Source organism: Pterocles gutturalis, unplaced genomic scaffold, assembly GCF_000699245.1.
Source record: "Pterocles gutturalis isolate BGI_N339 unplaced genomic scaffold, ASM69924v1 scaffold28028, whole genome shotgun sequence".
Lineage (NCBI taxonomy): Eukaryota > Metazoa > Chordata > Aves > Pterocliformes > Pteroclidae > Pterocles > Pterocles gutturalis.
Genome location: NW_010126510.1, coordinates 21,465 through 48,947, shown reverse-complemented (window position 1 = coordinate 48,947; position 27,483 = coordinate 21,465). Strand labels below are relative to the sequence as shown.

At 39.1% G+C, this 27,483-nt stretch overlaps 1 protein-coding gene across 1 annotated transcript; it reads left to right on the top strand.

The window, feature by feature from the left end:
• On the top strand, positions 1-26,030 carry LOC104465816 (BTB/POZ domain-containing protein 9-like; the record flags this gene model as incomplete). The annotated part of the gene is made up of 4 exons (XM_010079012.1): positions 1-190; positions 6,583-6,690; positions 19,915-19,993; positions 25,329-26,030. Coding segments are annotated over 4 exons (572 nt in total), but the record flags the coding sequence as incomplete, so codon positions are not given.
• Positions 26,031-27,483: the final 1,453 nt, after the last annotated feature.

Sequence of the window (27,483 nt, the reverse complement as noted above, 5' to 3'; positions counted from 1 at the left end):
TTCCCACTGAAAACGTTGCCACAATTGCAGACTGTGCCAGCGTGATTGAGGGTGTCAGTCGCAGTCGCAATGCCTTGTTGAATGGAGACACAAAAAACTACGACTGGGATTCTGGGTACACGTGCCATCAGCTTGGGAGCGGAGCTATTGTCGTACAGCTGGCCCAGCCCTACATGATTGGATCCATACGGTGAGAGGGTTTCTTTTTCTCTAAATTAAGGGTAACGGTGGAACTGTAGCTGAACACAATTATTTTCTTTAGAATATATGACATTTGGAAATGATGGTAATTAGGGGACTGGTTTAGTAGTTGTCATTTGACTTCTTACTTCAGTATAATGGGCATGTTAAAAATTAAAAGTGTGAATTATATGTCGAGATACAGCAGTGCAATTCCACAAAAGATTACATTTCAGAGGCAGAATCATAGTGATAGTCGAATTGTAAGATTAAAGCTATATACTTATATGAAAATAGAAGTTTAATTGCAGCCTCACTTCTGGTCAAAGTAGGTACAGTTCCTCATATCCACCTCATTGTGCAAACAGAAACATTTACTGAAGAGAGCCATCATCTTGAGTCAGCCAGCTTTCCTTTGGACTGGACAATTAGTACCAGTTCTTACTTGACCATGAAGTGAATAATAAGAGTGACCTGAAAATTGCTTTTCAGTGTTGGATTAGTGAATGGTTTTAGATCTGGATTGAAGTTCATTGAATGTCTGTATACATTTGAAGAACAAACTTCTGGCTAATGTGAAAACTTTGGAAATAGATTAGAGAGTGGGATTGTTCACAGGTGAAGATAAAAAGGTTCTTCCCAGTTTCAGATTTTCTGACTGTAAATGATGGTTTTGTTTCATAAAATCAGACATACAAAACCTTGTCTTAATGGCTTCCCATTCTTTGTAAATTTAGAATGTGTTGTCAGGGACTTAATTTGTATTCTCTGTGACAAGAAAAAAAAAAAAAAAAGAGAAAGGTTTCTGAAGTTAGAATAGCAGTGAGCAAAGGTTGAAACCCCAGATGAGGTACTGGCTTGGAAAAGAGACCGTGTACAAAGGTAGGTATTGCTAGGAACTAGCTCGGTGCCGTCTCTCTGTGAGAGTTGTCTCTTCAAACTGAGCGATGGGCAAGTGAGACTTGAAAGCTCTTTTGTAACTGCCAGCTTCTGCTTTGTGTGCTTGGATTTTGACTTGTGCCATTGTTATGATGGTTATAATACTTTGAAGATCAAGTTTAAAATCAGACATCCAGGCAAATCTCTAACCTAACAAAAGTACTGTTTTGTCCGTATGCTAGCTGTAGGTGTTATGCATAATGCAAGTCCAGCGTTGTTCTCACTCTGTGAAACACGTGGAGTCAGTACAGTTGGCAGCTCTCCGCGCTCCATGGTTTAAGCTTTTGAGTTTAGTGTTTTAAATGTTCAATTAAGTATTGCATCTCAAGTAGAAAACCAGGAAGATGCAGCACTCAGATTTCTTAAAAGAGGTAATTGAAAAAGTACTTACATCATTTTCATGCCACTTTAAACTTAAATTTAAGTAGCAGCAGAAGCTTTGGCCATATGAAGGAGTATGACAAGAATATATTAACTAAAATGCCTAGTTTCTCAGAACATAGTCTCTGCCTTCCTGTCTTCTTTCTGCTATCTTTCAGTTGGTGAATCATACCATCTTTTCAAGTCGGTGCAAAAAATTGACTTTCCTCTATTAAATACTGTGCTAGTGTTTATTCTTGAGCAAAAGATATTTAGTAAGTCTTATTATTAAATAGCATGTTAGGTGAACTAGACTTTTGGTTGCCAAGAAATGTTAATTGTATAATTGGCGAGTGTGTAGAGCAAATAAAACAAACAAACAAACAAACACCAAACACAACCCCAAAGCGAACATTCCATAGTTTAAAACTAACAGGCATTTAGTGATTTGTGTGGCATTGCGTTGGACAGATAGAGGGTCAAAATCTCAACTTTCTTTGTCAGCTTTCCTGCGTGTTCAGGACAAAGATGAACAGCTTGCCGTAAAAGAAAACAATAATGAACATCATCTTCTAGGGTACCTTCAGCCAGAGGAGACTACCTGCATTGCCTAGAGATGGAAATGCGAGCAGTATGGCGTCTTTTCCTGTTTGTGTTCTGCCTAGAACAACAAGTCTTTGGAGTTCCAGCCGTGTCTGTTGCAGATAACAGGCAGCTGAGCGAAAGATGCCCCTTTGAGTGGGGAAGTGAGGTTTTGGTATGTACCAGCTCCAGCTTTGGCAAGCGAGGGTTGAGAACATGTCCTGCGCTGTGCAATGCTAATGATGGTGACATTGTTTATTTAGCAGCAGGAAATCTGTGACTGGTACAGAAATCAAATCAGAAAAATTAGAGCAAAAAGTCTTAATATTTCATCTTAATGAAAGCAAGAGATTTTTTTGAACAGAACATCTTCCACAACTGATTGAACTGTGTCCATTGCCTGTTTTCCTGCTGTTTATTTGCTTGAAAACTCCCTTGATCCCACCCTCCCACCCAATAGAAAAAAAAATCTCCAGCAGAATGACATGAATTGCTCTGCCCCCAGAAACTGAGTCATTAGACCTGTGGGGCTGGATTCTAAATGAACAATTAGGAATTAGAACACATACCTTTAAGTTCAGAGACATGAATGTGCCATTGAATGTTTTTCTATCAAAGACAATATATATATATGAGCCTTTGGAAAAAAAGGGTTGTAGCTGCTTTTAGTCTACGGAGATCGGGATACTACCAGAGAGAGCCTCCAAGTTGGAACGTGTTACCATGGCAACTAAATTCTCTATGTGGAAAAGGCAGAACAACTCTTGCTACTCAAATATGCGTTAGAAATGCATAAAGAGCTTAATGTTTCAGGAGTATGTCTTGTACGCATGCTTCCTGCAAAGTTCATCCCACTGTCTTAGAATCTTGGAACCACTGAGGTTGGAAGGGATTTGAGGAAGACATCTAGCCCAGCCTGTTCTCCAGGCAGGGTCAGCTGTGAAGAAAGAGCATCCTACTCAGGTCTTGAACACCTCCAAGGACTGAGATTTCCACAACTTCTCTGGGTAGCCTGTTCCAACGCTTAATTATCCTCACGGTGTACATTTGGGTTTTCTTCCTTTTCACACAGTTCCCGTTTTCCTATGCCTCTAGTCCATCTGGAATGTTCTGTTTCAGTTTTTGACTGTTGGCTTTTGTTTTTCCCATTGTGCACTTCAGTAAAGAGCCCGGCTCAGTCTTTTTGATAACCTGCTTTCAGGTATTGAAAGGTCCTATTAAGTTCCTCCCCAACCCCAAACCTTCTCAGGCTAACCAGGCCAATTCCCTCAACCTCTTGCACCAGTGCCAACCATCATGATGGTCCAACCTGCCAAGCATCATGATGGTCCTTCGCTGGACTTGCTCGGATCTGTCAATGTTGTATTTGGGTCCAAAATGGGATAACTAAACAGTCTAGCTAATTTTCACACATGTTGTAGTCTACCCATCTAAACCGTAACATCCCAACTTGGATACAGGGATGCTATGGGAGACCATGTTGAAACCTTGTTAATATCAAATACTTCGTCGGGTATTTGTACATAAATTTGGAGCTCTTAGCTTCCACATCAAAATTTACTGAGAAATTCTGAAACAGATGTAATGCTAGTCTTGCTTAATACTATTTTCTAATAGAAAAGACCTGGAAAATGTGGGGGTTGGACTAGAAGACCTGTAAAGGTCCCTTCCAACCCAAACTGTTCTATGATTCTGTGATTTTATTTTAAAATAATTGTAAATAAATATTGTCTTTTATAGAAATTAAAACTTTTTTATTTAAGAGATTTATTCATTTATTAAGACTTCTACTTGGAACAGCTTAGGAGATACTTGGGACAGTTAACAGAGAAAATGTTACTTTAGGTGGTTTTTCCACATTGTTGCCTGTCTGGACAGAAAATAACCTTGCTGTTTTTCCTCTCTGAAAAGGCCCTTATCAATGACAGGTTAAAAAAAAAAAACAAAACCCTCTTATATTTAACTAGGAACGGAAAGACAGCAATTGATATGTTTAACATAATAAACATAATTTAACTTTTAAATGGCTAAAACTTTAGTATTGAAAAAGCTGCCATGTCACAGTAGCTCTAACTCCCCCTGCGTTTCTCTGGACTAGAAGGGTAATATCATTGAGTCATAGATTCATTAAGGCTGGAAAAGACCTCAAGGATCATCAAGTCCAACCATCAACCCAACCCCACCCAACCCACTAACCCATGTCCCCCAGCACCACATCTACACGTTTCTTGACCCCCTCCAGGGATGGTGACTCCACCACTGCCCTGGGCAGCCTGTTCCAATGCCTCATCACTCTTGCAGTGAAGAAATTTTTTCTAATCTCCAGCCTAACCCTCCCCTGGTGCAACTTGAGGCCATTTCCTCTTGTAATACTAATATGCTACAATCTTTGGCCGATAACTTTATAGGTTTGGGGTTTTTTTTCCCCCCCAATTAATTTCCAAAAAACATGAAAGAAAAAAAAAAAACCAAACCCCAACCAAAAAGATAGAACAGGATTTGTTATAGTGTATGGGGTGGAGGGAGACAGAATTCTTCTGTACCATAGTGGTTGTGATGTTAAAATCAATATTTTGCCTCTTTGTAAAAGCAGATTAATCACTTATCACAGTTTAATCTATTTGAAGACTCTGTTACTAATATGAATATGTGGTAGCCAACTGTTTTCTTTTCATATTCAGAGTAATCCTTAAACTAAAAAATGATACCAATTAGCTTTAATGTGTTTTCTGCTTGCTTATACCATCATCATATGCATCTCTTATGCTTCCTAATTTTCCATACCACGTCTGCTTATGAAGTTTTTCTTTCTTTGCTGCTCATTTTCCGTGCTTGACTGACTTGAGAGGGAAATCATAAGTCAGAATAGATGATCATATAAGCACATAGCAAATATGCAGGAATTTTGTCTCCTTTGTAGGATCCTGAAGAAAGATTGGTTTCCTGCAATGTAACTACTGAAACATAAATATCTGCAGAAAATGAAAGGGGATTATAGACAACCAGAGGCAAAAATGCAAAGACAATCGTATAAAAAAACCCCTCTTTTCATATGGTTTTGGGTTTTCTTTCTTTTTTTATAATCAGTTTCCCACACTTGTAATATGAAATGTTATTTATATTTGAAAAGCGTTTATTTTATAAAAAGAGGCATTTTCAACATGTGATGTAAATAATAGTGCCATGTTAAATGATTAACAAGCTTAGACTTCAGATACCCAAAGAAATGGCAAATGAGAAATACATTTAAATCTCACGATGTTGCAGGGATTGAACTGGTTAAAGCTTCATTCCACTTTTCGTTCTCAATCTTGAACACAAGAGTTACTAACAACAGGTAATTTAGCTTTTTATTGTGATATGGAAAGTCCTAGGAGCATGGGCAACTTTGCTATAATCTAATGCATTTCCAATTAGTATAGTTCTGACTTTTTCAGTGGAATATTCTCCTTCCTGTCATGTAATACCCATCTTAGGAAAGCATAGCTGCTCAACCAAAAGTCTAGCCTGGTAGTTTGCCTGCAATCTGTTTCAAATTTACTGTACCTGGCGCAAGACGTGGCTCTTGCGCCCAGTGTGCACTGGTGAATATTGGTGTCAGCACTTGAAATTTGCTGCTTATCCAGAAAGGCATTTGATGCAGAATAAATTCCAAATAGGTTCTGTTCTCAGTCTCCCTTCCCAATCTCTCCTGAAAAAGCTACTGCAGGGAGGTGAAGAAAGAGCTTTTTATTTTCTTTCACAAGTCCCAAAGAAAAACAAAATAATCTACATTTAACGTACATGCTAAGTCACTTTGGGAAAGATTCTGCCAACTTTAGTTCACTCATTGTTTGGTTTCCAATAATTCTAGACCAAATGCTTTGGGCTAGGTTGTTTTGGGAGAGAGCAAATATCCACATTCTTTAAAGGGCCACATATGTCCTGTTAGCCTTTTGCTTTAAAGCCAAGCCAGTTGTGTTTTAATTACAGTATTGTTAGTTGAAATTACAGTCACTAGCTAGCTTCTGATATGGAAACTCTTGATCATGGCTTTGAAAACACAGATCAAGGAACCAACACTGAGGCCGCGTGATGAAAAGGATCCTATTGGAAAGCATAATTAGCTACATTTTAATAGCTTTTCTAAAAGAAAACAAATTTATGCATTTTTATCTGGAGACCTTCAAGCTATAGAAAAGCAGAATGGGGAGGACCTGATGAAGCAGAGGAGAAGGGTTGGAGTTGGGTGGTTTTGTTTTGGGGTGTGGGGTTTAAATTTTCTTAAGTCTTTCCTCATGCCACAGGCAACTATTTTCATTTTTTACTAAGTCATCTCTGAATTTTTTAATTTGCAAGTAGACAGTAATAGTATGTGCTAAAAGGCTTCTGTTAGAAGTATTTTATTTTAGCTTCTTCAAGCTATTTTTGATAGCTCATTATTTTTGATAAAACTGGGTTCAGTTGAGAGCATCTAGGAAGTTTATTTTAAATCTGCTTGTCCAGTAGACCTGATTGTGCTTTGAATTTCTTCATACTTAGGTTGCTACTTTGGGACTGTGATGATCGGAGCTACAGCTACTACATTGAGGTGTCAACGAATCAGCAGCAGTGGACTATGGTGGCCGATCGCACAAAAAATTCCTGCAAGTGAGTTTAATTTTTTCCACTTATTTGCACTAAGAGCTGGAAAACTGGGGGGGGGGGGTTTATCCTTTTGTTCACTACTTATATAGGTGACTTTTTGACTGTGAAAAGACTGATCATTACATAGCCTGTAGATTTCTAACTCTAGATCCTTGTAAATACAACTTTAGGACGTAACAGCTTGCAGTGTGGCTGAATATCTAGACTTTCAAACCAGAATCAAGTTCTGAAGGTCCACGTTAGTGCTGGATCTTCAAACAATCGGTTTGATTGCTCATTCTCAGTGTGACTACCATAGCCTTGGTTTTGTGACCACTGGAAGGTAAACCATGTTTCTCCGGAGTTCACATGTTTATGGAGACCCTGGTATTAAATAGCAGGTATTCAGTTTTGGCAGTCTGCTGAAGCGTGAACTTCCCCTTTAAACTCTCAGTATGCTTGGTTTAATGCTATTTTTATATAGTATTTTCTGTAAATTAATAATTCAGTGCTCAAAGCCAGGAACTGACAGGCTCCTCCTAACCTCCTTTTCTCTCAGTTTTAAAAAGCTGAAGACAGAAGCTGGATGTCTGTTATCTTCACAGGGGAAGCTTGCTTACCTTCCCTAGATGAGAGCCAATTAATGCATACTGCTTGTGTAATTGTCAATTTTCAAATGCTCTGTGGAGGCTATTTTTTTTTTTCTTTTCCCCAATAAGCCGTTTTTCTCTACACAGTATGACAGTAATGAAGAACAGTCGCGTTCTGTTCTATTTTTTGAAACATTTCTGGTAAGTGGGCTTGAGCGTGTTAGTGTCCGACAACAGAGACCTGCACTTGTTAGAAGAATTTGCTGACAGAGGGTCTGAAAGTCAAATGAAAAACAGAAGATACCAACGGCCACGAGGAGTCAGACCTCAGAGTTAAGGGCACTTCTGATAAAATAAGCCCTGTAAAGACAAATAGGAAACAGGCTGTCGTGGCGGTTAGCAGCTCAGTGTTGTTAAAGTCCTCTGGTTTTATGATAAATGTCTAAAAATTTCGAAACTTAATTCCATGTTTCCATTGCTTGTTATCTTTATTATATAAAAGCTATTTCAAATCCTAAATTCTCAGCTTGGTTCCCCTCAATTTTTTTCTGTGTTTTGTGTATGAACGTAATTAGTACTTGTACGTGAAAAGCCCTTTGGGATGTGGGTGCAAAACTCATTAACAAAGTTTATTAACTGTCTTCTGATTGATTTTTCAATCACAATTTTCAACTTTGAGGTTTCCTGCTCTTGTCTAGTGTTTCTATCCTGTGATGTACTATGTGCATTTCCAGTTTTCAGGCACTGCTGTATTTCCTTTCCTAACAAATCACAGGTAGAGGACACCTGGGGAGATCTAGGTCATGCACTTAACAGTGCTAAACCACTTCTCAGGTGTACGGAAGAGTGTTTTCCATGTTGTCTAAGGACCTAAGTGAGAAAATAACTTCTGCTTTACACAGTGTTAGTGGCAAACTCAGTTCTGGATTTTTGAAATCTTGAACATTTCTCAGCCTTCTTGCCTTTCCAGCTGCCTCTATTCCCACACAGCTTTTCCTGGTGCTTCCCATCAGTGTTGCATGCATCTACTGTCTTGTCATACCTAGAACAGCAAAAATAACATTTTTTCCTAGTTTTTTGTATAATCCTTAAATGTGTCTGGCGCCTGAGCTCCCAAGTGGTGGGGTGGAACGGGATGAAAGGAACTGCCCTTGTACCTGTGATGTCAAATGAGGTATTTTGACCACACTTTGTCCTATTTTACATGAAATTAATTTCACAGCAGCTCTGTGAAATCCAGCTGCCTCCCCCAGAGCTGCCGAACTCAGCGTAGCCACATTGCTACAACACAAAGATGAAATATATTCAAGCAAGAGGTCTGGGAAATTGCTCCATTGTTAAGCTCAATTTCAAGTCTTCACAAAAATAAATGGAGGGTTCTCATTAATCTGTTCATTATGCCGCTAGTAATGCCTACTGGAGCAAGTCAGAGAGATACAAAGGGTCATTCTGTGTAATTATTGAGCTTAAAAGCCCTGAACGATAGAGGCATTGAAGTACATATTTTTCCTTGTGTTTGTATGCTCACGTTTTAAAGATTCTAATAAGGCAAAAGAAGAAAGAGGCTCCAGCTTCACAGACCTGCCTTATTAAGCATGAAGAATTAAGATTTCACAGAGAGAAGCCAGAGTTATTCCATTTCAGAGCATCAGGAGCCTCTCAGAAGTGTGGAAACTCTGCGTCGAACATTTCATTTGCTAGCTTTTGTTTTAGCTGGGTCTAGTTTGAAGAAAGATTGACCATCTTTTATGTTTCTTAACAGAGATGCAGGATCACAAGAAGGTTTTCAAATTGCTAATCTCTTTTCTTTTCTCTGTTTCTACCTTCAGTTCTTTGTGGTTGCTTTTCAGCCACAAATCCACATGGATCTTTCGAACGAGCCTTGAACAGAGTAGCAAGGAATTGCAGACCGTGGTGTCTTAGTCTCCTTGAATGTTTTAGTGGGCGCTTATTTCCCTGCAGCTCGGCATGTGCCATATGCACTGAGGTCTTGCTCTGCTCTCTTTTGCCGTGTGAGAGGCGTGTTCTCAGCTCCTCTTCATGCGTGTTTCTGTGGGGAGGGTGAAAAAAAAAATCCCAGGAACTCTGACATCAGTTTGGATGGTAGCTCAGTTCTGCCTCAAAGAAAATATAATGCCCATAGTTTCAGTATCTGGTTTCTTTTAAGGACTGGATTTTTCTCCCATGCCATTGAAGATTTGAATGTCCAGTAAAAATCGTCAAGCTAATGATATAAATAGATGTATGTGTTATTACTTCATAATATACCATCTAGAAAAATACTTTGAAAAAAATTAAAAATAAATAGTGGTAATTAAGTATGTGTAAAAATCTGTTGCATAGTCTTCTGTTTAAAATTCAAATTAAAGCAAACATTCATTTCCTTTCATGAATTATTATTATTATTAATTATTACAATTATTTTATAATTATTAATTATTATTATGTTGACATGTCAGTAGAAATTAAGACTTCCCGATGGCTTTGCCTTTTTGATTCTTGCCAGATGGCTTCCTAAAGTTTCTGTGATAAAATAGCAAAGTTTCAAGTTGCTATTATTACAAGAGATTACATTTTCAGTATAATCTAGTTCTCGCTCTTTACAGATAACCACCGCTTCTGCTGTAAGTGCTGGACACAGGAGGGGTTTTCAGTAAATTTATTTTCATTCTGCTTTGAAAAGTGGAAAGACAGTACTCAACGAGAGTCTGACATAATTGTTTCATCAACCCCCAGATATGTTTCTGATATTCAGACATTCTTTATATTTATTTATTCAGTCTTTGTCTTGCTTCCTGGGTCAAGATTCATAAAGCATCTTTGGTTTGACCAGGAGGGGATTAGTCTTCCATGTTGTGAAAGTGGATCTGCCTGGTTTCTGGCTGCTGCACTCGTTCTCGCATATTCTGCACTAGCCGTTCTTTCACCTAAATATTCATCTTTGCAACTGCTTATCCCAGCTGAAGCTGAGCAAGGCCAGCTGCTGCCAGAATCACTGATTCTGTGCTACCTTGTAAGTTGTGTAAATCACCACGACGGCGTGCCGTGGTGCTCTCATCACAAGCTGTGGCTGTCATTTGTCTGTCTGAGGCATGACCTTCCTGCAGATTTCTTGCCTCCTGTGTTAATGCATGTGGCTTTTAAAAACATTAATCCAACATACAGTTACAGTTGATTTGGCAGATTTGCATACATTGACCACAACTAGTTTAGAAGTTACCGTTGCAAGGTCATGGGTTGGATAACCAGCCTTGTCCTTTGCGTTATTTCCGTGCACGGTGCTCAGCATCGCCTTCCCTTCTGACACCTTGCACACGTATTTCTTTGAGATTTTGTTTGAGGACCCAGTTTCCAGAGCTTTTCAACAGGACTTTTTGTTGTAGTTTTAGTTCTTTTTCTTAAAGACAATACAAATTTACTTTAAACTATTTCACCAATTACATGCATTTTGATGTTTTGAGGTAAATCTGTCATTCTGAGATGTCAACCATTTCATACACTTTCTGTTGCATATTTCACATAGGGGTAATGGGTATAAGCTGAAAGAGGGCAGATTTAGATGAGATATTAGGAAGAAATTTTTCCCTGTGGGGGGTGAGGCAGTGGCCCAGGGTGCCCAGAGAAGCTGTGGATGCCCCATCCCTGGAGGGGTTCAAGGCCAGGCTGGATGAGGCTTTGGGCAACCTGGGCTAGTGGGAGGTGTCCCTGCCCATGGCAGGGGGGGGGACTGATGATCACTAAGGCCCTTTCCAACCCAAACCATTCTGTGATTCTATACACATTGGGTAGATTCAGATACCCTTCAATGTCCGTTGACTTTCTGAGTCTGTTTTGTTTGTTTGTTTGTTTTTTTCTCAATACTCGAGAGACACAGTATCGCTTAGTGGACAGCAGAATCCTGAGATAATATTACTTATTCTAATATTGTCTTTACTGCTTGTTGTTAGGATAGATTTATACAAACACTGCAATTCGAAACAGAGTTGTGTTTCCCTGAGCCTAGGGACCAGATCATGGAAGCATTCGGACTTCTTGGTTCTAAGAACATGTTCCCTCTGTGCCATTCTAAAACATCCTTATTCTCAGCTTCTGCATTTCCTTGAACACGGTACCGTGCCTGTTTTCAACACGTGCCGCCAAATCAGCTAAAAATACTTCATTGGTGTTAATGAATTAGGTTTTGTAGAACCAGTATCAAGTTGAGAAATATGGTGTGGATATTGTAAGTAGGGGACACACCCGGATACTGAAGCTCCAAGACCTGATCTACAGGTTCTTATTCCAGAGATTAATCATAAAACTTTGTTCTCTCCTCTTTGTACCCTTCTTGACTAATCTCTGCCAGGCTAAAATCAGATTATAAAAACACTGTGTTTTTTAGTGAAAGGTGAAACCTTTATGCCTTTTGGAAAGTTTTTAAGGGTGCTGAAAAAAATTCAGAAAATAAAATAATTATAAGGAAATGCCTTCTGGGATTGAAGAATGTAAGATTTTGTTTGAGATGCTGAGATGGACACCTGAGCAGCCCATTTCTGCAGCAACATACTGGGTCTGTAAGTGTTCCTTGTAGTGTAGAAGTACAAGAAATGCGTGTATTCCTGGGGAGTTATAGCATGACTGCATTGCTATATTTTGCTTGATGGTACTATGGTCACTTTTTAATATTAAAGAAGATCAATAAGATGGCAAGTTACACGTTGCATATACATAACCTGACTTTGGAGATGCAGCTAAATGTGGAGATGATTGGAAATTATCACTGTGTCTTTTGAATTAAATTTTGCTTTATGAGTAAACACTGATTTTGTCTTAGAAAATAAATTGTAATCAAAATCTTGGCTCTTGCTCTGACAACAGACACCATTGTTTTCAGTTCCCAGCCTCACTTAAATACACAACCTGTTGGACCTTCTGTTATTTGCCGTGGAGAAGCTCTTTGATAGTGTATGAAAACTTGCTCTTAGTAAGTTTAGTCCTTTTTTAACTTCATTCTGTTGATCAGCATCTTGCCCCTCTCAGATATTTGTAAATTCCTTCTGTGATTGATTGCTCATACAGGCTAAGAATACTTCAATATTTCCCCCCATAAATATTTGGGTCCCGGTTTGACATACGAAATAAAACAATTCTGGAAAATCCTGTTGTCTTCAGAGGTCACCAGCTATTGCAAAGTCTGCTCAACGTAACAGAAATCCTAATTTTCTTACTAGGAGAAGAATACAACTCCTCTTGTGCATCCTGTTAAGTAAAGTTTTTTTCCAGTCAGCACAGGAACAAATTTACAGTTTCTGGGTAAGGACTCAGCAATGTGGATTACTGCTTTTATATTACAGAAGGATCCTCTGGTGGTACATTGGATTGCCTCCACTGAGCTGGAATGTTCTGTCTTTTGAAAAATGTCTGTGCATGCATGCACATACCCACACACATGCGGGCACCCGCACACATGCACACTCTCAGCACCTTGATAAATAAATCAATATTACTCCAAAAAGGTTCTCCAGATTATAGATACCTCCTGTGAACCTGGCCCCTGTATCTGCCTGGCATAAGAAAAGAATGCCTAAAGCTTGAACTGTTGTTTTGTGGGTATGTTTGTTTACTTTGAACAGCAATGTTTTTACCAGGACAGATTATATTCATGAGTCACAAAATGGAAGAGTTACTATATCTTTAGGTCCATCCTTTGGGGATTTCTGCACTACGTGCTATATGTTTTTAGAATAAGGCTCCGTCAGTTTGCTTCATATGCTTGAGGGGATGGTGCTTCCATTCTGCTCTTTGCTTTTCCAGCACACTGAGTTCCCACAGTAAGATTTTTTTTTTTTCTTGACACCAGTACTGAACATTATATTACCTAATTTCACTGCATTATTTTTCTTGTATCCCTGTAAACCAATTTTTCTTTCTTAATGGATTTCATACCCTTCAACTATGTATTTATAAAGTCATTCTGCATGTTCCTGTTACCTCAGCTGACTTTATTTTGTGCTCTTTCATTACGAGTCAAGTTTCCTCTGTTTTTAAAATAAGTATGAATTTTACCCAGCTCTTTGTCTATAAATTTTAAGGTACAAATTAAATACTGAAATTTAGTTGATCAGAAACTCTTGGGAGGGGAGCTACATTGTTTGATCACACGGTAATAGAAGAAAATATTGTATTTGTTATTTTTGTCTAGGTTCAGTTTAGTCTCATGTCTAAAATTACTGCAGTCATGGATGTGGGTTCAAGTCTTTTCCTGGGTGAATTTCAGTCGGAGGTCCCGAGGCTTTGTTTTCTGACCTCGAGGTAGACAATTCAGTGTGGTAGGAGAAGGGGTTACAGTTTTCCTCACTTCCTTTAGCAAACCTCGGTACGTTTGTGTTGCTGTTATGAGGAGGCACACACTGATTTACTTTTTCTCACTGTTTTATTCTTCTTGGAGGCTGTGGTTCAATTCACTGCATTCCTTGGAGGTTCGACACGCCAATTAGATGTTATCAATAGTGATGGATGGATGGATAGATACTGTGTGCACACTTCTTGACACAGCTCGTGGTGTTCTGCCAGACAGTTGCCAGCAAATTGCTAATAATTTCATTTTGTGTAAGATTTTTAAATATAAACTATATTTCTGGAAGTACAGAAAGACCATCTGTCGAAAATTGAAAAAATGTACAAGCAAGGTAAATTATCTGAGTACACAGCTTATGCAGAACAGAAATGCTACCGGATGCTTACATTGGCATGTACCATTGGCAGTTTGGCTATACTTTAACGTCTTCTTTATGTAATAGTTTTTCTAAAACAGCAGAAATGTCTGCACTGAAGCTGTGAAAGCAAGGGTTACTGTAAGGAGCCTTTCACATTAGAGGCTTTATACAGATGTCAGTCGGTACAGACTTCATTTAACCTATTTATGTCAGAATTTTTATTCTAATAGGCCAGCTACCCAGTCTGACTTCTGTGCTTTCTGAGTCTGACTCTCTGAATCCATGTTAAATTGCAGCTTTAACAGGAGAGGGAGTATTACTTCACTTTTTTTTTTTAGTACTGTTATGGTGGAAAACATGGGTTTTTATAGCCAATTTATAAGAAAGCTGTAGACCTTTTGGGTGTTTTGTAAAGAAAAATGTATGCATAACAGTAACTGTTACAGCATTTTTAGTGCACAGCTCTGTGTTTATTTTGTAGGTACTCCATAGTAGACGTTAGGATGGTATTGATGAATAAAGCAGGGGGTGTAACACTCATCGTGCAGAACATACTACAGTATTTCTCCAGTCCCAGTTGGCTTGCTTATCTATGCGTGCAATTTTTTATTTGGCAGCATCACATGCTAGTTACTTGCTGTCTTGTTGACATCAGTAGAGTCATCAGACTGATGGGTGGAAAACACAACCGATGATGAAAACACAACCCTTTTTCCCTTTTTCATGTCATCTGCTTTTACAAATATCTCCTCAATATTTCATCATAATGAATGCTGTGTTTCATTAAAAAATATGTAGACGCAGTTGAAAAAGTCCACACCCAAGTAAGTTAAGAAGTGTTTTGTCATTTACTGTAGAACGAGGCATTTGTGGACAAGCTTTAGAAAGCCAGATGGAGGTTACTTGCAGATAACTGACATTTTTCAGTTTGTTGTTCATTTCCACATTTGCTTCCGAGTCTGCTTTGCTTTTTCTTCTTGGAGTAAGGAACAAAAACCAGAGATTGTATGTCACCTTAGAAAGTGAGGAGACACAGTGTGCACACGCAAAATGTACATGCTTAGCCTAAAGCAAGCCATGGTGTGAGCATGGCATGGTTATTACAGCTTGTGAATGTTAGTTACATGTGCCAACTTTCTCTTTAGTCTTAAATCTTTGGCCTGAACTTGGTTCCAGCTATAATCAGCCCTGCTCTGGTGATCCCCCAGCGTGGCAGCATTCTGTAGTGCCAGTGGCTCATTAGAAAACCTCAATAAAAGATAAGCTTCCACTTCTTTCTTAATTTGTTCTTTCTGGAAGAGGAGGAACTAATGGGGAAGGGTCGCTATTTATATCCTATTATATGTAATAAATCTTTAGAAAGATAGCAGCTTTTCATAGAAATAACTAGGCAAGGATTCCAAATACTGAGAAAAGCCATTAAATTCTTTACGAGGTGCATTGCTATTTGGAGCTGTAGATAGCTGAGGCAATAGCAAGCTATTGTTATCATTTACCTGGGCACCCGTATTTCTTGCATTGTTCTTGCAATAGCCTAGCAAAGAAAAAGGCATGAAGAAACATGAAAGTAGAGGGGGTTCTAAGGATTTTCTTCTTCCTCTGAATAGAATATGGTGAAGAGATTGTGGGATGCACAAAGCCATTGGGTTGTCAGTGACAGCTGTTGCTGTTGGAGAGATGGGAGCACTTGGCCCAAGAGTCTGTTTATATATTTGAGCAGAGAAAATGATTTTCATTGCGAGGAGCTCTAAGTGAGACAGGCAGAGAATAAGAGAGCAAAAGATAATTATCTAAATTATGTTCAGGCTATTATAGAAGACGAATATAGTTAAAATGTAATTAAATATGACAGGCTTACAGGATGCAAGCATGGCTTTGGAATGCTAATCATCAATTACTGCATCTCCTTAGGGAAGCTGGGCAGAACGAAAGAGTTAGAAGTCGGGTGGCTGAGGTGAGATGTAGAGTGTTAAATAAAACACCGTAGGACTGTAACAAGGCTAATTTCTTCTGGAAAATGGAGCTGTGATATCAGGAGACCTTTGCTAGCCAAACAACTCGTAGTGCTGCATTTCAGCTTGAGGACGCTGGTGTAAATCTGAGTAGGCTGCTAGTCCCGAGACTTCTCTTTGAGGTGTAAATTTCAGCTTGAGGCAGTGATTGTTCCTGTTGTGAAAGTGTTGGCCAGGACTGCTGCAGTGGCACAGCTGCCGTCCGGGGTTAAACCAAGCACCACCCAGCCGCTCGCTCACTCCCCCTCGGTGGGATTGGGGAGAGAATCGGAATAGTAAAAGCAAGAAAACTCATGGGTTGAGATAAAGACAGTTTAACAGGTAAAGCAAAAGCTGTGTGTGCACACAACAAGGAATTCATTCACTGCTTCCCATGGGCAGGCAGGTGTTCAGCCATCTCCAGGAGAGCAGGGCTCCATCATGCCTAACAGTTACTTGGGAAAACAAACGCCATCGCTCTGAATGTCCCCCTTCTTCCTTCATCTTCCCCCAGCTTTCTATGCTGGGCATGACGCCTTATGGAATGGAATATCCCTTTGGTCAGCTGGGGTCAGCTGTGCCAGCTGTGTCCCCTCCCAACTTCTTGTGTCCCCCCAGCCTAGCTGCTATGAAGAAGATGAACTCTATCCCAGCCCAAACCAGCACGTGCAGATTGAGCAGCAAATCTAAAATGAATCAACCAGCAAGACAGGTGTGAAAGTGGAAAAGAAGATCAACACTTTCTGAATATTTAAAAAAGCTAAACCCTGAAAAATCCATTTGTTATAGGGTCACTACTAAGGAGTATAGAGATACAGAATGTCAGTTTATGGGGGAAGTAAGTTCCCATAGCTTCTGTATGACCACATCCTAGGTAAAGAAGGTGAAAGTATTGCCACCAGCTTGAAAGATTTGTTTTCTTGGCATATGGGGAATAAAGGTGAAGAAATGGCATCTATTACACAGAAGTATCTAAACCCAGAGCAAGAATGAGGTGCTTTTGAGATGTTTTAACACTGCCATTCCTGGAATACAGTGACATGTATGAATCAATACCAGAGCTATGTATAAAGTTTGGAGGAAATTTTTATAAAGACCATCAAAAGTGATTTTGAGGATAGAAAGTGTAGCTCTTGTGAGGAAAGTATTAAATAAGCACATACGCATAGCATGACTACACAAATGGCACAACTACAAAATAATTTCCAAAATGAAATTCCTACAGAGGAACAGAAATTATTACAATAGTACCAGAAGAGATAACTAGTAGTAAAAGAAAAAAATTAAAAAGAAACTTAAGGCTTACCTATGATGTCTTTAATTTAATCAAAGAACATCACTGAACAATTGTTATGGCTTGATACGTAAATAGAAGTCTTACTGAATTTGTTATATCAGCAAAAAATGCAAAAAGAGGGCAGATATGTTCTGTCAGTAATCTCTCTTCTCATATACACTGCATAAATTATCTCTTAGCTGCATAATTAGATCTGTACTGGAGAGGTATAGCTTTGTATATATCAGTGTTCCCAAATGTGCTGTTACAGTCAAAATCAGTGCAACTTTCAGTGAAAAAGGTTTGCCTTGCTTCTTTCAAAAGTGACTTCTTCCAAATCCGTTGAGGTTGTTCTCTGCTTTGTTTTTTCCTTTTCACTAAGGAAATACACCGAGACACCTAATTTTCTCATTATCCCATCAAGTACTAATTCCCTAGTGACAATATTCTTGAATTTTAATAACTTAAATTTTAATAACTCTTCTACAATTGTCTATAATTTTGATTTACCTTTTTCAATGAGAAAGGAATAAAAATGAACAGATACCAAAACAGTCAATATTCTTAGGACCCTATCTCCCTTCAAGTCTCACATCCTCAAGACTTTTATTTCCTATTTTCTATCACGTTTCAATATTATTAAAGGGGTAAATATAATCCAGTCCTAGTAACAGCATTGTAGCAAAAAGAAGGAACTTGTAGTGCAGTGGGCAGTGGAAGAACTTGGGGGCTTCCTGGAGGAGCTGATGTAGAAGGGTGTTGTCCAAAGGATCTTAGAGGCTAAGAAGGTGTAGACTGTTTTTAATAACTTCTGTAGAATTTTTAACTTTTTTATTTAGAATATCTTCAGAATATTTTCTAAATCACTAAATAGGGAAATCTGATTTTTACATCGTCACTCTCCTTGCATGAAGTGTGTGCACGTAAATGTGAAAGCATACGCTTAATGCAAACCATGGCGATACTTTGTTATGTTACGAGAAGTTGTGTTGCAATCATCGGATTGTCGCAGCCACTCCTTTTTGGGACTCTATACTTCAAGGAAACAAGTTATGTTTGGCCATGAAGATGAACTGACTGGTTGTACTAGAGTAACATGAAAAGGCAACTCAAGAAGAATTGTTCTCCTGTTTAGGGAATCATAGCAATCTATCAGATCTTGAGATAGTCAACAGAAATAGCCCATTCTAATTTTATATTTTATTTAGAGCTTGAAGAAACATCCTGAGCTTTAAAATAAGGAGGACGTAGCCACATAAGGGATGTAAATAAACCAGCGTGCCATTAGATAACGGCTGTGATAGCTCTGTATGGGTGACTCTAATTACATCCATTACTTCACGCAGTAATACCAGTAAACCACTTGAAATTAGGTCTTGATTGGGCTCATAATCTTCTTTGAGCAAATATAACCTGACATCAGTGATAAAAGTCATAGTCAACTAAATTAAACCCAGAAATGCTGTGTGTGACAAAGAGGTTTTCCTCCTAAAGGAAGACTCAAGTGCCTGGCAAATAGTCAGCAATCAAACTGTTCATACTGCCTGGCTTCGGGGTAGTCTACTGGTGGCAAGTGGTGCTTTATTCCAGTTTTGTTTTCACCCCTTGTTTCTTATATGGACACTTCTGAAGGTATTCTGAACACGTTCAAGAAGACTGTCCAATGTTTTTCTTCTGTAGTGAGTTAATCAAGTGGTATTTAACTGCATTTTATTTCTGGAGCCTTCTGTGATAGAGTCTAGTTTTGCTAAAAAGTTAAATTCTGTATCTAGCTTTCATGTTTTATGAATATAAAATAATTTAAATACTAATTTGTTCAAGTACTAATCTAGCGTAGTGGAAGATGGGCATCAAACTGACACCTCTAGTTGCTATTATTCTTTTTATTTCTTCTGTTCTGCTCTCAGTGTGTTCTGTAAGCACAGAGGTACGGTAGGAATCGGTGTGTATTAGACTACTTGAGGTGTTGTACCTCACCCTAAATCCGAAGAGTATGGATGAGGAAGGAAGATTATAGTGGTCCCCATCTACCTCTAGTATTCTCAGTCTAGCCCAGAAAGTTCTGCTCCAGCTCTGCAGGTGGGTGGTCTGTTCTCCCACTGCCTCCGTGTCCGGATGGGGAAATCCTCCACCCTGAGCTGCAGAGAATGCGTCATGTCATTCATCATTTACCGCAGGGACCTTGGCTCCTCTGCCTCCACTGCTCCCCTTAGAGCAGGAGGAGTTTGTTGGAGTTTTGGGTGGTTTTTCTTCCTTAGAGCTGTCATTTTTTTTTAACCAAGCTGTGATGATTTCTCCTGAGTAGCCAACAGATGGATGCATTTATTCTTTTTTATCTGATCTTTTGTTTATCTAATACTGTCAATATTAGTCAAGGATTTTAGATTTTGATTCAGGTTTTTTTTTTCTTTGACCATTTTCTTAACTTTCAGCAATAGTAGGAGTATTATTCCTGTGTACAAATTATAGTAGTATAAGGTATGTATGAAAACACATAAGCGAAATCAAGGCACTTTCAAAATCAAAATGAACAAGGAGTGCTGGAAATTCAGGTGATGAAAAGTGTTCCTGCCCTATTAAGTGATAATAGTACGTACTGTTACTTGGATAGATTCTCTGCATGTTTTACTGCAAGCTCTTGTGACTGTGTTTAATATTTGCATGTTTTTCTGGATTTTTTTTTTTTTTTTTTTTAGATCCTGGCAAACAATCACTTTTGATAAACAGCCTGCATCTTTTATCAGAATAGTTGGAACTCACAACACAGCTAATGAGGTAAGGCACTTTTAACAAACCTATATTCTTCGTGAATATACAACAGTACAGTTTTTCACATCTCATAGTGAAATTGTTAATGTCTTCTAAAATGTATTTGCTTTGTTCTTTTCACTCTGGCAACCTAGCACAATCAGAATAAGTGCTTTTCTTATTTGAGTATTTGTGAACCGTGTTATCGTTTTTTTAGAGCTGAAGGGCTGTTGCCAGTCTGGGGGATATTTTGGGGGTTTCACAGACAGAGTACAGTGAAGTGTTCCTGGCTTTGACCTTTCCACAGTGCCATCAACCATTCCTGTTGGGTTTGGTTTTAAATTAATCCTTATTTTGATGAATGATGAAAATACCATTTTAGTGCACTAGAGAAAGGTGTGTAGTCTCAGATTACTTGGTTTTATCACCTTTATGTTAACTTTTTAATGAATAAAACATAAGAAAAATCTCATTCTTCATAAGAAGATCTTATTTGCATAAGATTCTCTTCTAATTAATTTTCATACCTGGTAAATCAGTTAACCAATAGTGGCCAAATCTAGAGATGTTTTTCAATTCATTTTCTACAGAAAAAAAACATATTTTCCCTAACCGACCAAGTGCAATATCATGCTCTTTTTGTTTATTCGTGCTTCTGTCTTTCACAACTGTTGTGTCTCATAGACAGTCTTGTTTGCTCTCATGCCAGTCTCCGTAAGTTCTCATCTTTTTGTTAAAAAAGAATGAGGTGGATTGCATGACCTTAACAAATCAGCCTTCAAGAAACATTGCCTCCAGTTTTTAATTCTGAAAGGTAGCTTCTAAGCCCTGAAGAGCAAAGGGCTTTTAAACATAATTCTAATTTCAAATTGGTTACTATTTCCAAGGAGTTAAATATCCTGTGTAGTTATTTATACGAAGCACGGCATGACTATAGTGAAGATCAGTACGTGCAAATTGAGGTTACAGCTATTCATGTAGTGACTCGATGGAACTAGAAACACATGCTGCTATTCCAGGTCTTTTCCTCTTTTGTCTTTAAAATCTGTACACATCATTAATTTTTTTTCTTTTAGTTATTTCTCCTAAACCTTATAGAGAAGGAACATTACCAACATGCACTTATTGCTAAATTACATTTTTTTCATATATATTAAACAGATGGTCTGTAACATTTTGTCATAAATTTTCATTTTCCGAAGAAGGCGGCAAAATACTTTTCATATTTCCAATTTAAATAATAATAGTATAACCAAAGTCTTGGTTTGCTCTGGAGCCTGTAGTCTCGGTAGGCTCTTCAGTAAGAACACAAGCAGTTTCCAGAATTATTTGCTCACAGCTGGTTGTATTTAATGTCCAGCCATTCTCATTTTAAACAAAAGATGCTAATGGCAGGATATGCTCGTCAAGGAGTTTTACTGTAATAGGTACGAAAAAACTCCATACTTGATCTACGAACACGTACCTTCAAACTTGGAAGCACAGTCTGTACTTTACAAAGGGAAGAGTTGATTTTGGAATTGCAAAATTCCCCATAAAATGTCTCCATTTTGTGAATAAGTTCATCTTTTAAACTCATCTTTTCCTTTCCCATGTTCTCTACGTTTTGAAAGACGTGACGTTCATAGATATTTTTTTTTTTTGACCTGGGATTTGAATATTTTTTGGTATGTTAGAACACGATAGAAGTATAACTTTTTGTTTTCTCGAGCTTCCAGACATCCTACCTTTCTAAAGAAAAGGATTCTTTTCCCTTAGTGCTTGGCAGTATTTATTTGTCAGATGGCTCACCTGATACTTTGGCTGTCCAAGTTTTCTCTTGTTATTCCTCTTCAGTATTACTGACCTGGAAAGGACACCTCGTTGCTAATGTGAGAGCTTTATCTTACAAATGACTGCGCCAGTGTATATGTACTTGTCCTTCCTGCCTTCTGTGTCAGACCTTTCTTAAAATATCCAGAAGAACTCTAAAATGCCATTGATCAGAGGATGATGCTGAACTGTCCTCTCTGCCTTTTGAGAGAATTGCACACAGGATTGTTGCAGTAATGCTGTTCTGAAATGTGTCATTCTGATGATGAGCTCAGTTGTGCTTCTCTGTCCTCTGGTCCGTTTGCAAGCTGTATTCTCTATACGTTGAAGTGGCAGAGTAGCTGAAAATAACGTTGTAAATTCACAGGCTTGTTAATGTGCCAGATGCTGAGTTGAGCATTAAGAATTTAGTATGAAAGAATCAATTAAAAATGAGCGTTACAATTTAAGAATCGGGTACTTCAGATTTATTAGCTAAAGTTCAGTGGCATCCGTACTAAATTGAACAAAGCATGCATCACTATGTAAAGCAAAGTTTGAAGGGAAAAACACTATTGGTGTGGGATGTAGTAAAAATACAGAAGCTTCTGACTTGCAGACCTCCATGGTGTTCGTTAGGCTGTGCCGCCTTTCAAGGAAAGCAGCGTCTTCCAGGCGTGCACTGATTAAATGATGATGTTTTCTGCAAATCCTGATGCTGATAAGAGCAGCTGGAAAAATGACAATAGCTGTCACTTTAAAAACAGGGGAGTAGGGTGAGGATAAAAGGGGCTTCTCCAGAAGTGTAGCTGAATGCAAAAATTGGCTTTTCAAGAACTGGAACAGATGGTGAGGATTCATGCCACTGTAGAAATTAGTTTGGCTTTAGGAAAAAAAACTCACCAGAAGAAATGCAGAGAAAAAACAGTTATCTGCACATGTGTGTATGTGTGGGTGGGGGTGTAGATTTGTAATCTGTTCATATGTTAATATATATAAAGGCATAGCGATACATCTTTATATGGGCCTGTGTGTATATATAGAAATATAAACATTCATCGCTAGGTATCTGTATAAAAAACTTAGTCTTACCCTAAGAGGCATAAGGAAATATAAAAGGGATAAAAGAACAATGACTCTGAATATTTATTTTATTCATTTCATGTATGCTGTCAGAATTGGAATTAACTAGCCGTGTCCTCAGAAAAGACCCAGGGTCTATTGCAGATATGTCTTTGTAGACATCTGCTCAATGTGCACTTCATCAGGAATGGTCAAAAAGAGTAATAGGATTTCTGGTTGTACTGAAGAAAGGACAGAAAATAAAATATTCTGTAGCCTTGTATGAATGCGTAGTATACCCGTGTCTTGTTTATGGTGTTTGATTGGGAGAAGGGAAGAGCAACTGACATCATCTACCTGGACTTATGTAAAGCATTTGATGCTGTCCAGCCTGACATCCTTGTCTCTGAGTTGGAGGGACATGGATTTGACAGATGGACCACTCGGTGGATAAGGAATTGGCTTTGATGTTCACACTCAGAGTTGTGGTCAACAGCTCCATGTCCAGGTGGAGACCCATGACAAGTGGCATTCTTCTGGGGTCAGTACTGGATGTTTAACATCGTTGTCGGAGACGTGGACAGTGGGATGGAGTGCACCCTCAGCAAGTTTGCCGACAACACCAAGATGTGTGGTGCGGTCAACACACTGGAGGGAAGGGATGCCATCTGAATGGGATGCCACGTTCAACAAGGCCAAGTGCAAGGTCCTGCACGTGGGTCGAGGCAATCCCAAGCACAAACACAGGCTGGGTGGAGAGTGGATTGAGAGCAGCCGTGAGGAGAAGGACTTGGGGGGTATTGGTTGATCAGAAGCTGAACATGAGCTGGCAGTGTGCGCTTGCAGCCCAGAAACCACCCATGTCCTGGGGGCATCAAAAGCAGCATTAGCAGCAGGTCGAAGGAGGTGATTCTCCCCCTCTGCTCTGCTCTGGTGAGACCCCACCTGCAGTGCTGTGTTCAGATGTGGGGTTGTCAGCACAGGAAAGACCTGGACCTGTTGGAGTGAGTCCAGAAGAGGGCCATGAAGATGGTCAGAGGGCTGGAGCACCTCCCCTATGAGGACAGGCTGAGAGAGTTGGGGTTGTTCAGCCTGGAGAAGAGAAGGCTCCAGGGAGACCTTAGAGCAGCTTCCAGTGCTGAAAGGGGGCTACAGGAGAGATGGGGAGGGACAGGACAAGGGGTAACGGGTATAAGCTGAAAGAGGGGAGATTTAGATTAGATATTAGGAAGAAATTTTTCCCTGTGCGGGTGGTGAGGCAGTGGCCCAGGTTGCCCAGAGAAGCTGTGGATGCCCCATCCCTGGAGGGGTTCAAGGCCAGGCTGGATGAGGCTTTGGGCAACCTGGGCTAGTGGGAGGTGTCCCTGCCCATGGCAGGGGGTGGGACTCGATGATCTTTAAGGTCCTTTCCAACCCAAACCATTCTGTGATTCTATGATTTTGCCCACATTAACTTGAAAAGGTCTGGGAAAAGCTAATTAAGATCATAAGAGTTTACCTTTGTTTGTGAGAAGAGCTTTAGAGACATGATCTACTTGAAATAAGAATGATAAAAGGTGTCATAAAAGCATAAAAAATCAAGTTAAAACAATAGTTTTAAAATTCAGTTTAATACTCATCAAGCTTTAGCTATAAAACTACAATGCATGAGAAAATTTGAAGTCAGTATAAGAGATTTATTTGCTTCATATGTGGCAAAACTCTGCAATTTGTAGTAATGATAAATTGTGTGGAAAGAAGTTTTATAACAGTTTTAAGGAGTTCCTCCCCCTTCTCCTTCCAGGCACTTCAAGAACAAGTAGAAGTAAGAGTAAGTAAGGTAGAAAATATATTGGAAAAAATGCTTTAAACAGATGGTCCTCTTACTCTTAAGATACAGTCACCTGTAGAGTACCTCAGGTATTGTTTGAAACATCAGAAAATGATCACAGTTTGAAATGGAATATTTCATCTGATGAAGCAGCAGCCTCCTTGGACATACTGAACACCTTTCTGCGCTCTCCGGGATATGTATGTAGAGCTGCCATTGCTGTTACAGGAGAGGGCAATCTTGCAATAAATCATATTGGTAATGATCTAAATTTCATTTCTGGTGTGTATGAACATTCAGTCTTTTGAGGAAGTAATTAGATCATAAGATACTTTAAAGACAATGAACATAATTGTTGTTGTCATCCAACAGCAGTAGTAGATATTTACGCTACTTGCCAAAAGAAAAAAAAAATCATTTATAAGTATCTCTATCCACTTTGGAACCACCTTTCTGATCGTTAGTGCTATTTGTAAAAGGCTGGTACAATCTGAAGGCCTTCTCTTGCTCCACTTTTGTCGTATTGTAATGGTTATGGCCCACAGGCAGATCTTTTTGACCTCATGGTGAAACATCCTATTTTGAGTACTTTGGCAATGACCTGGCCTGCATAGTTCCGTATAGACTTCATCTTTCATTGATCATGCTTTTGCGAGGCTTTAATTGTTTTGCTTTATCTTCATTTTTTGTTCTCTCCAGGTATTTCACTGTGTGCATTTTGAGTGTCCCGCACAAAACAGTCCCCACAAGGACGAGAGTAGTAAGGAAGCGGCAACAACAGAGGTGGGGATTGGTGGACAACAGCTTGTTTCTCGCCCTGTTCGAGCTGCAAGCACTAGTTCCCTGCATTCTCCTCCTGGATCCACCTCGCGTTCACATGCTCACCAACCATAAAGAAGATTAAAGGGAGCTTTCGCAGCCCTGCAGACGTTATATGAAATTATTCAGAACTTTCTTGTGCTGGCACCTTTTCTTTCTTTTTCTTTGTGAGCAAAGGGGACCATGTCTGAAAGCTGGAAGTGCTGAAATGGAAAAGGCTTTTCCCAAGGACATGAAGAGACTGCTTCACTCTCCTCAATTTGTTCAAATCAGGCTGGGCTCCAAGGGGGTAGAAAATAGATCTTCAATCTTCATCAAGTACCCCAGTAGCACCCTACCTCTCTAGTCTAACCAAGGCAAGGAGAACAGAAGGAAATAAAAGGCAGAGCTCCAGTGAAAATCTAAAATGACTCGAGCAGAATGGAAAGCGTATGAAATAAATATTTGTTCCCTGAAGACTTCCATTAGCAAAGAAAATGTTTATGGAACACATCAGTCCAGAATATATGTTATTTATAAAAGTTATTCTTCATTCATATTCTTTTGTAACTAGTAATCTGTTTTCTAAATTGTTTGGCCTCTGTATTCCACTTTGTCTCTTATTTTTGGCTGTAGCAAATGCTGTGCAGTAGATTAAGGAAGTATCGAACGTGTTTACCTGCTGAGATGCAAATTCCCTCATTCATCAGTGGGATGACAAGAAAAACCTTCATGATTATCAACAAACTAATTAATGGATGCTGTGTTAATCTTGACCTTAGTTGACTTCTCAAAGTACAAAATTGTCATTTCTTACACTCAAAAAGGAAATTCCTAAATCAAGCATCCGTCTTGAAGAAAAACATATGTTTCACTCCTGAAGGTGATTCCTTACATTTTATCCGTATTTCTAAGAAAACTTGCAACAGATCATCAAAAATGTTTAGTTTAGGAAAGTGGAACTGCATCTGGTTGCTGACAAGCAGTTGTTCAGAATGCAAAGAGAAGAATTTGCAGATACTTGGTTTTTTCCCAAGAAAAAAATGTTTTACAGACCGGAACTAAAAATTCAAAGGCTGTGTGTGCATCAACTTTTCTCATAAACTTCATAAAATATGATGCTTTTACACTGTGTTGTAAAAGATCTGGCTCCTGGCTTTATAATCACAGAAATCTTTAATCCATCTGTGTCTGTCTGGATTACATTGCCTGCTACTTCACTTGCTCTGAGTGTTTCCACCCTGATGGTGATGCAGTCTCTTCCTCCCCACATCTACATGACTTTTAGGAAGAGCTCCATGTTGGTCTTTCATCAGAGAAATGTTGATGTAATTGGCAAAGTTGATGAGGAGGGTTGTTACTCCTCACAAAATATATTCTGTTGGAAACCTCAGCTATCCAGTTTTATGAACTTGGAAATTCCTGTGATGACAAATAGCCATGTCAGAAGAAAACCAAGCCAGTGTAGGATAAATACGGTTTTCCTTTGCGTAGCCATAGTGATAAAATGAGTTATATCAACATAGCAAATAGGATGTTAATTTATCACACTATTTAATTTGAAAGAATTTCCCTGTTGGATACTGGTTGTGCTAAAAACAGGAAGAATTATAACAAGTGGTAACAATGAATCAGTGGAAACTTCGAAGGAGAAAAGCTTCCTTTTTCTTGTTTCAGAAAAAAATTGATTAGGCTTTATCAATAATATTATAGTATTTTTCATTGCCAGATTGCAGTTGAGTTCTGACATTTGCATACAGCCCCCTCTTGTCCTGCTGCTGTCTTCCGACTTGTGAGTGTCTGTCGGGGAAGACGCGTGCCTGTGGCGTTACATACAGTTTATATATGTGCCACAGCTGCCTCTGACGTCCTGGAGCTCCGAGGCAGGATGCTGCTCGTGCCAGCCAGCAACTCGTCCGGCGTGTTGATCACCTCATGGCTCACCAGCCTGTGGAGCATGTAAGAATTGAGACCAGCTACTGGGGTCCAAACAGTTGGTGGGTTTTTTTGTTTGTTTTTCCTTTGAAAAGTAAAACCAGGAAGCTTCTCGGTTCTG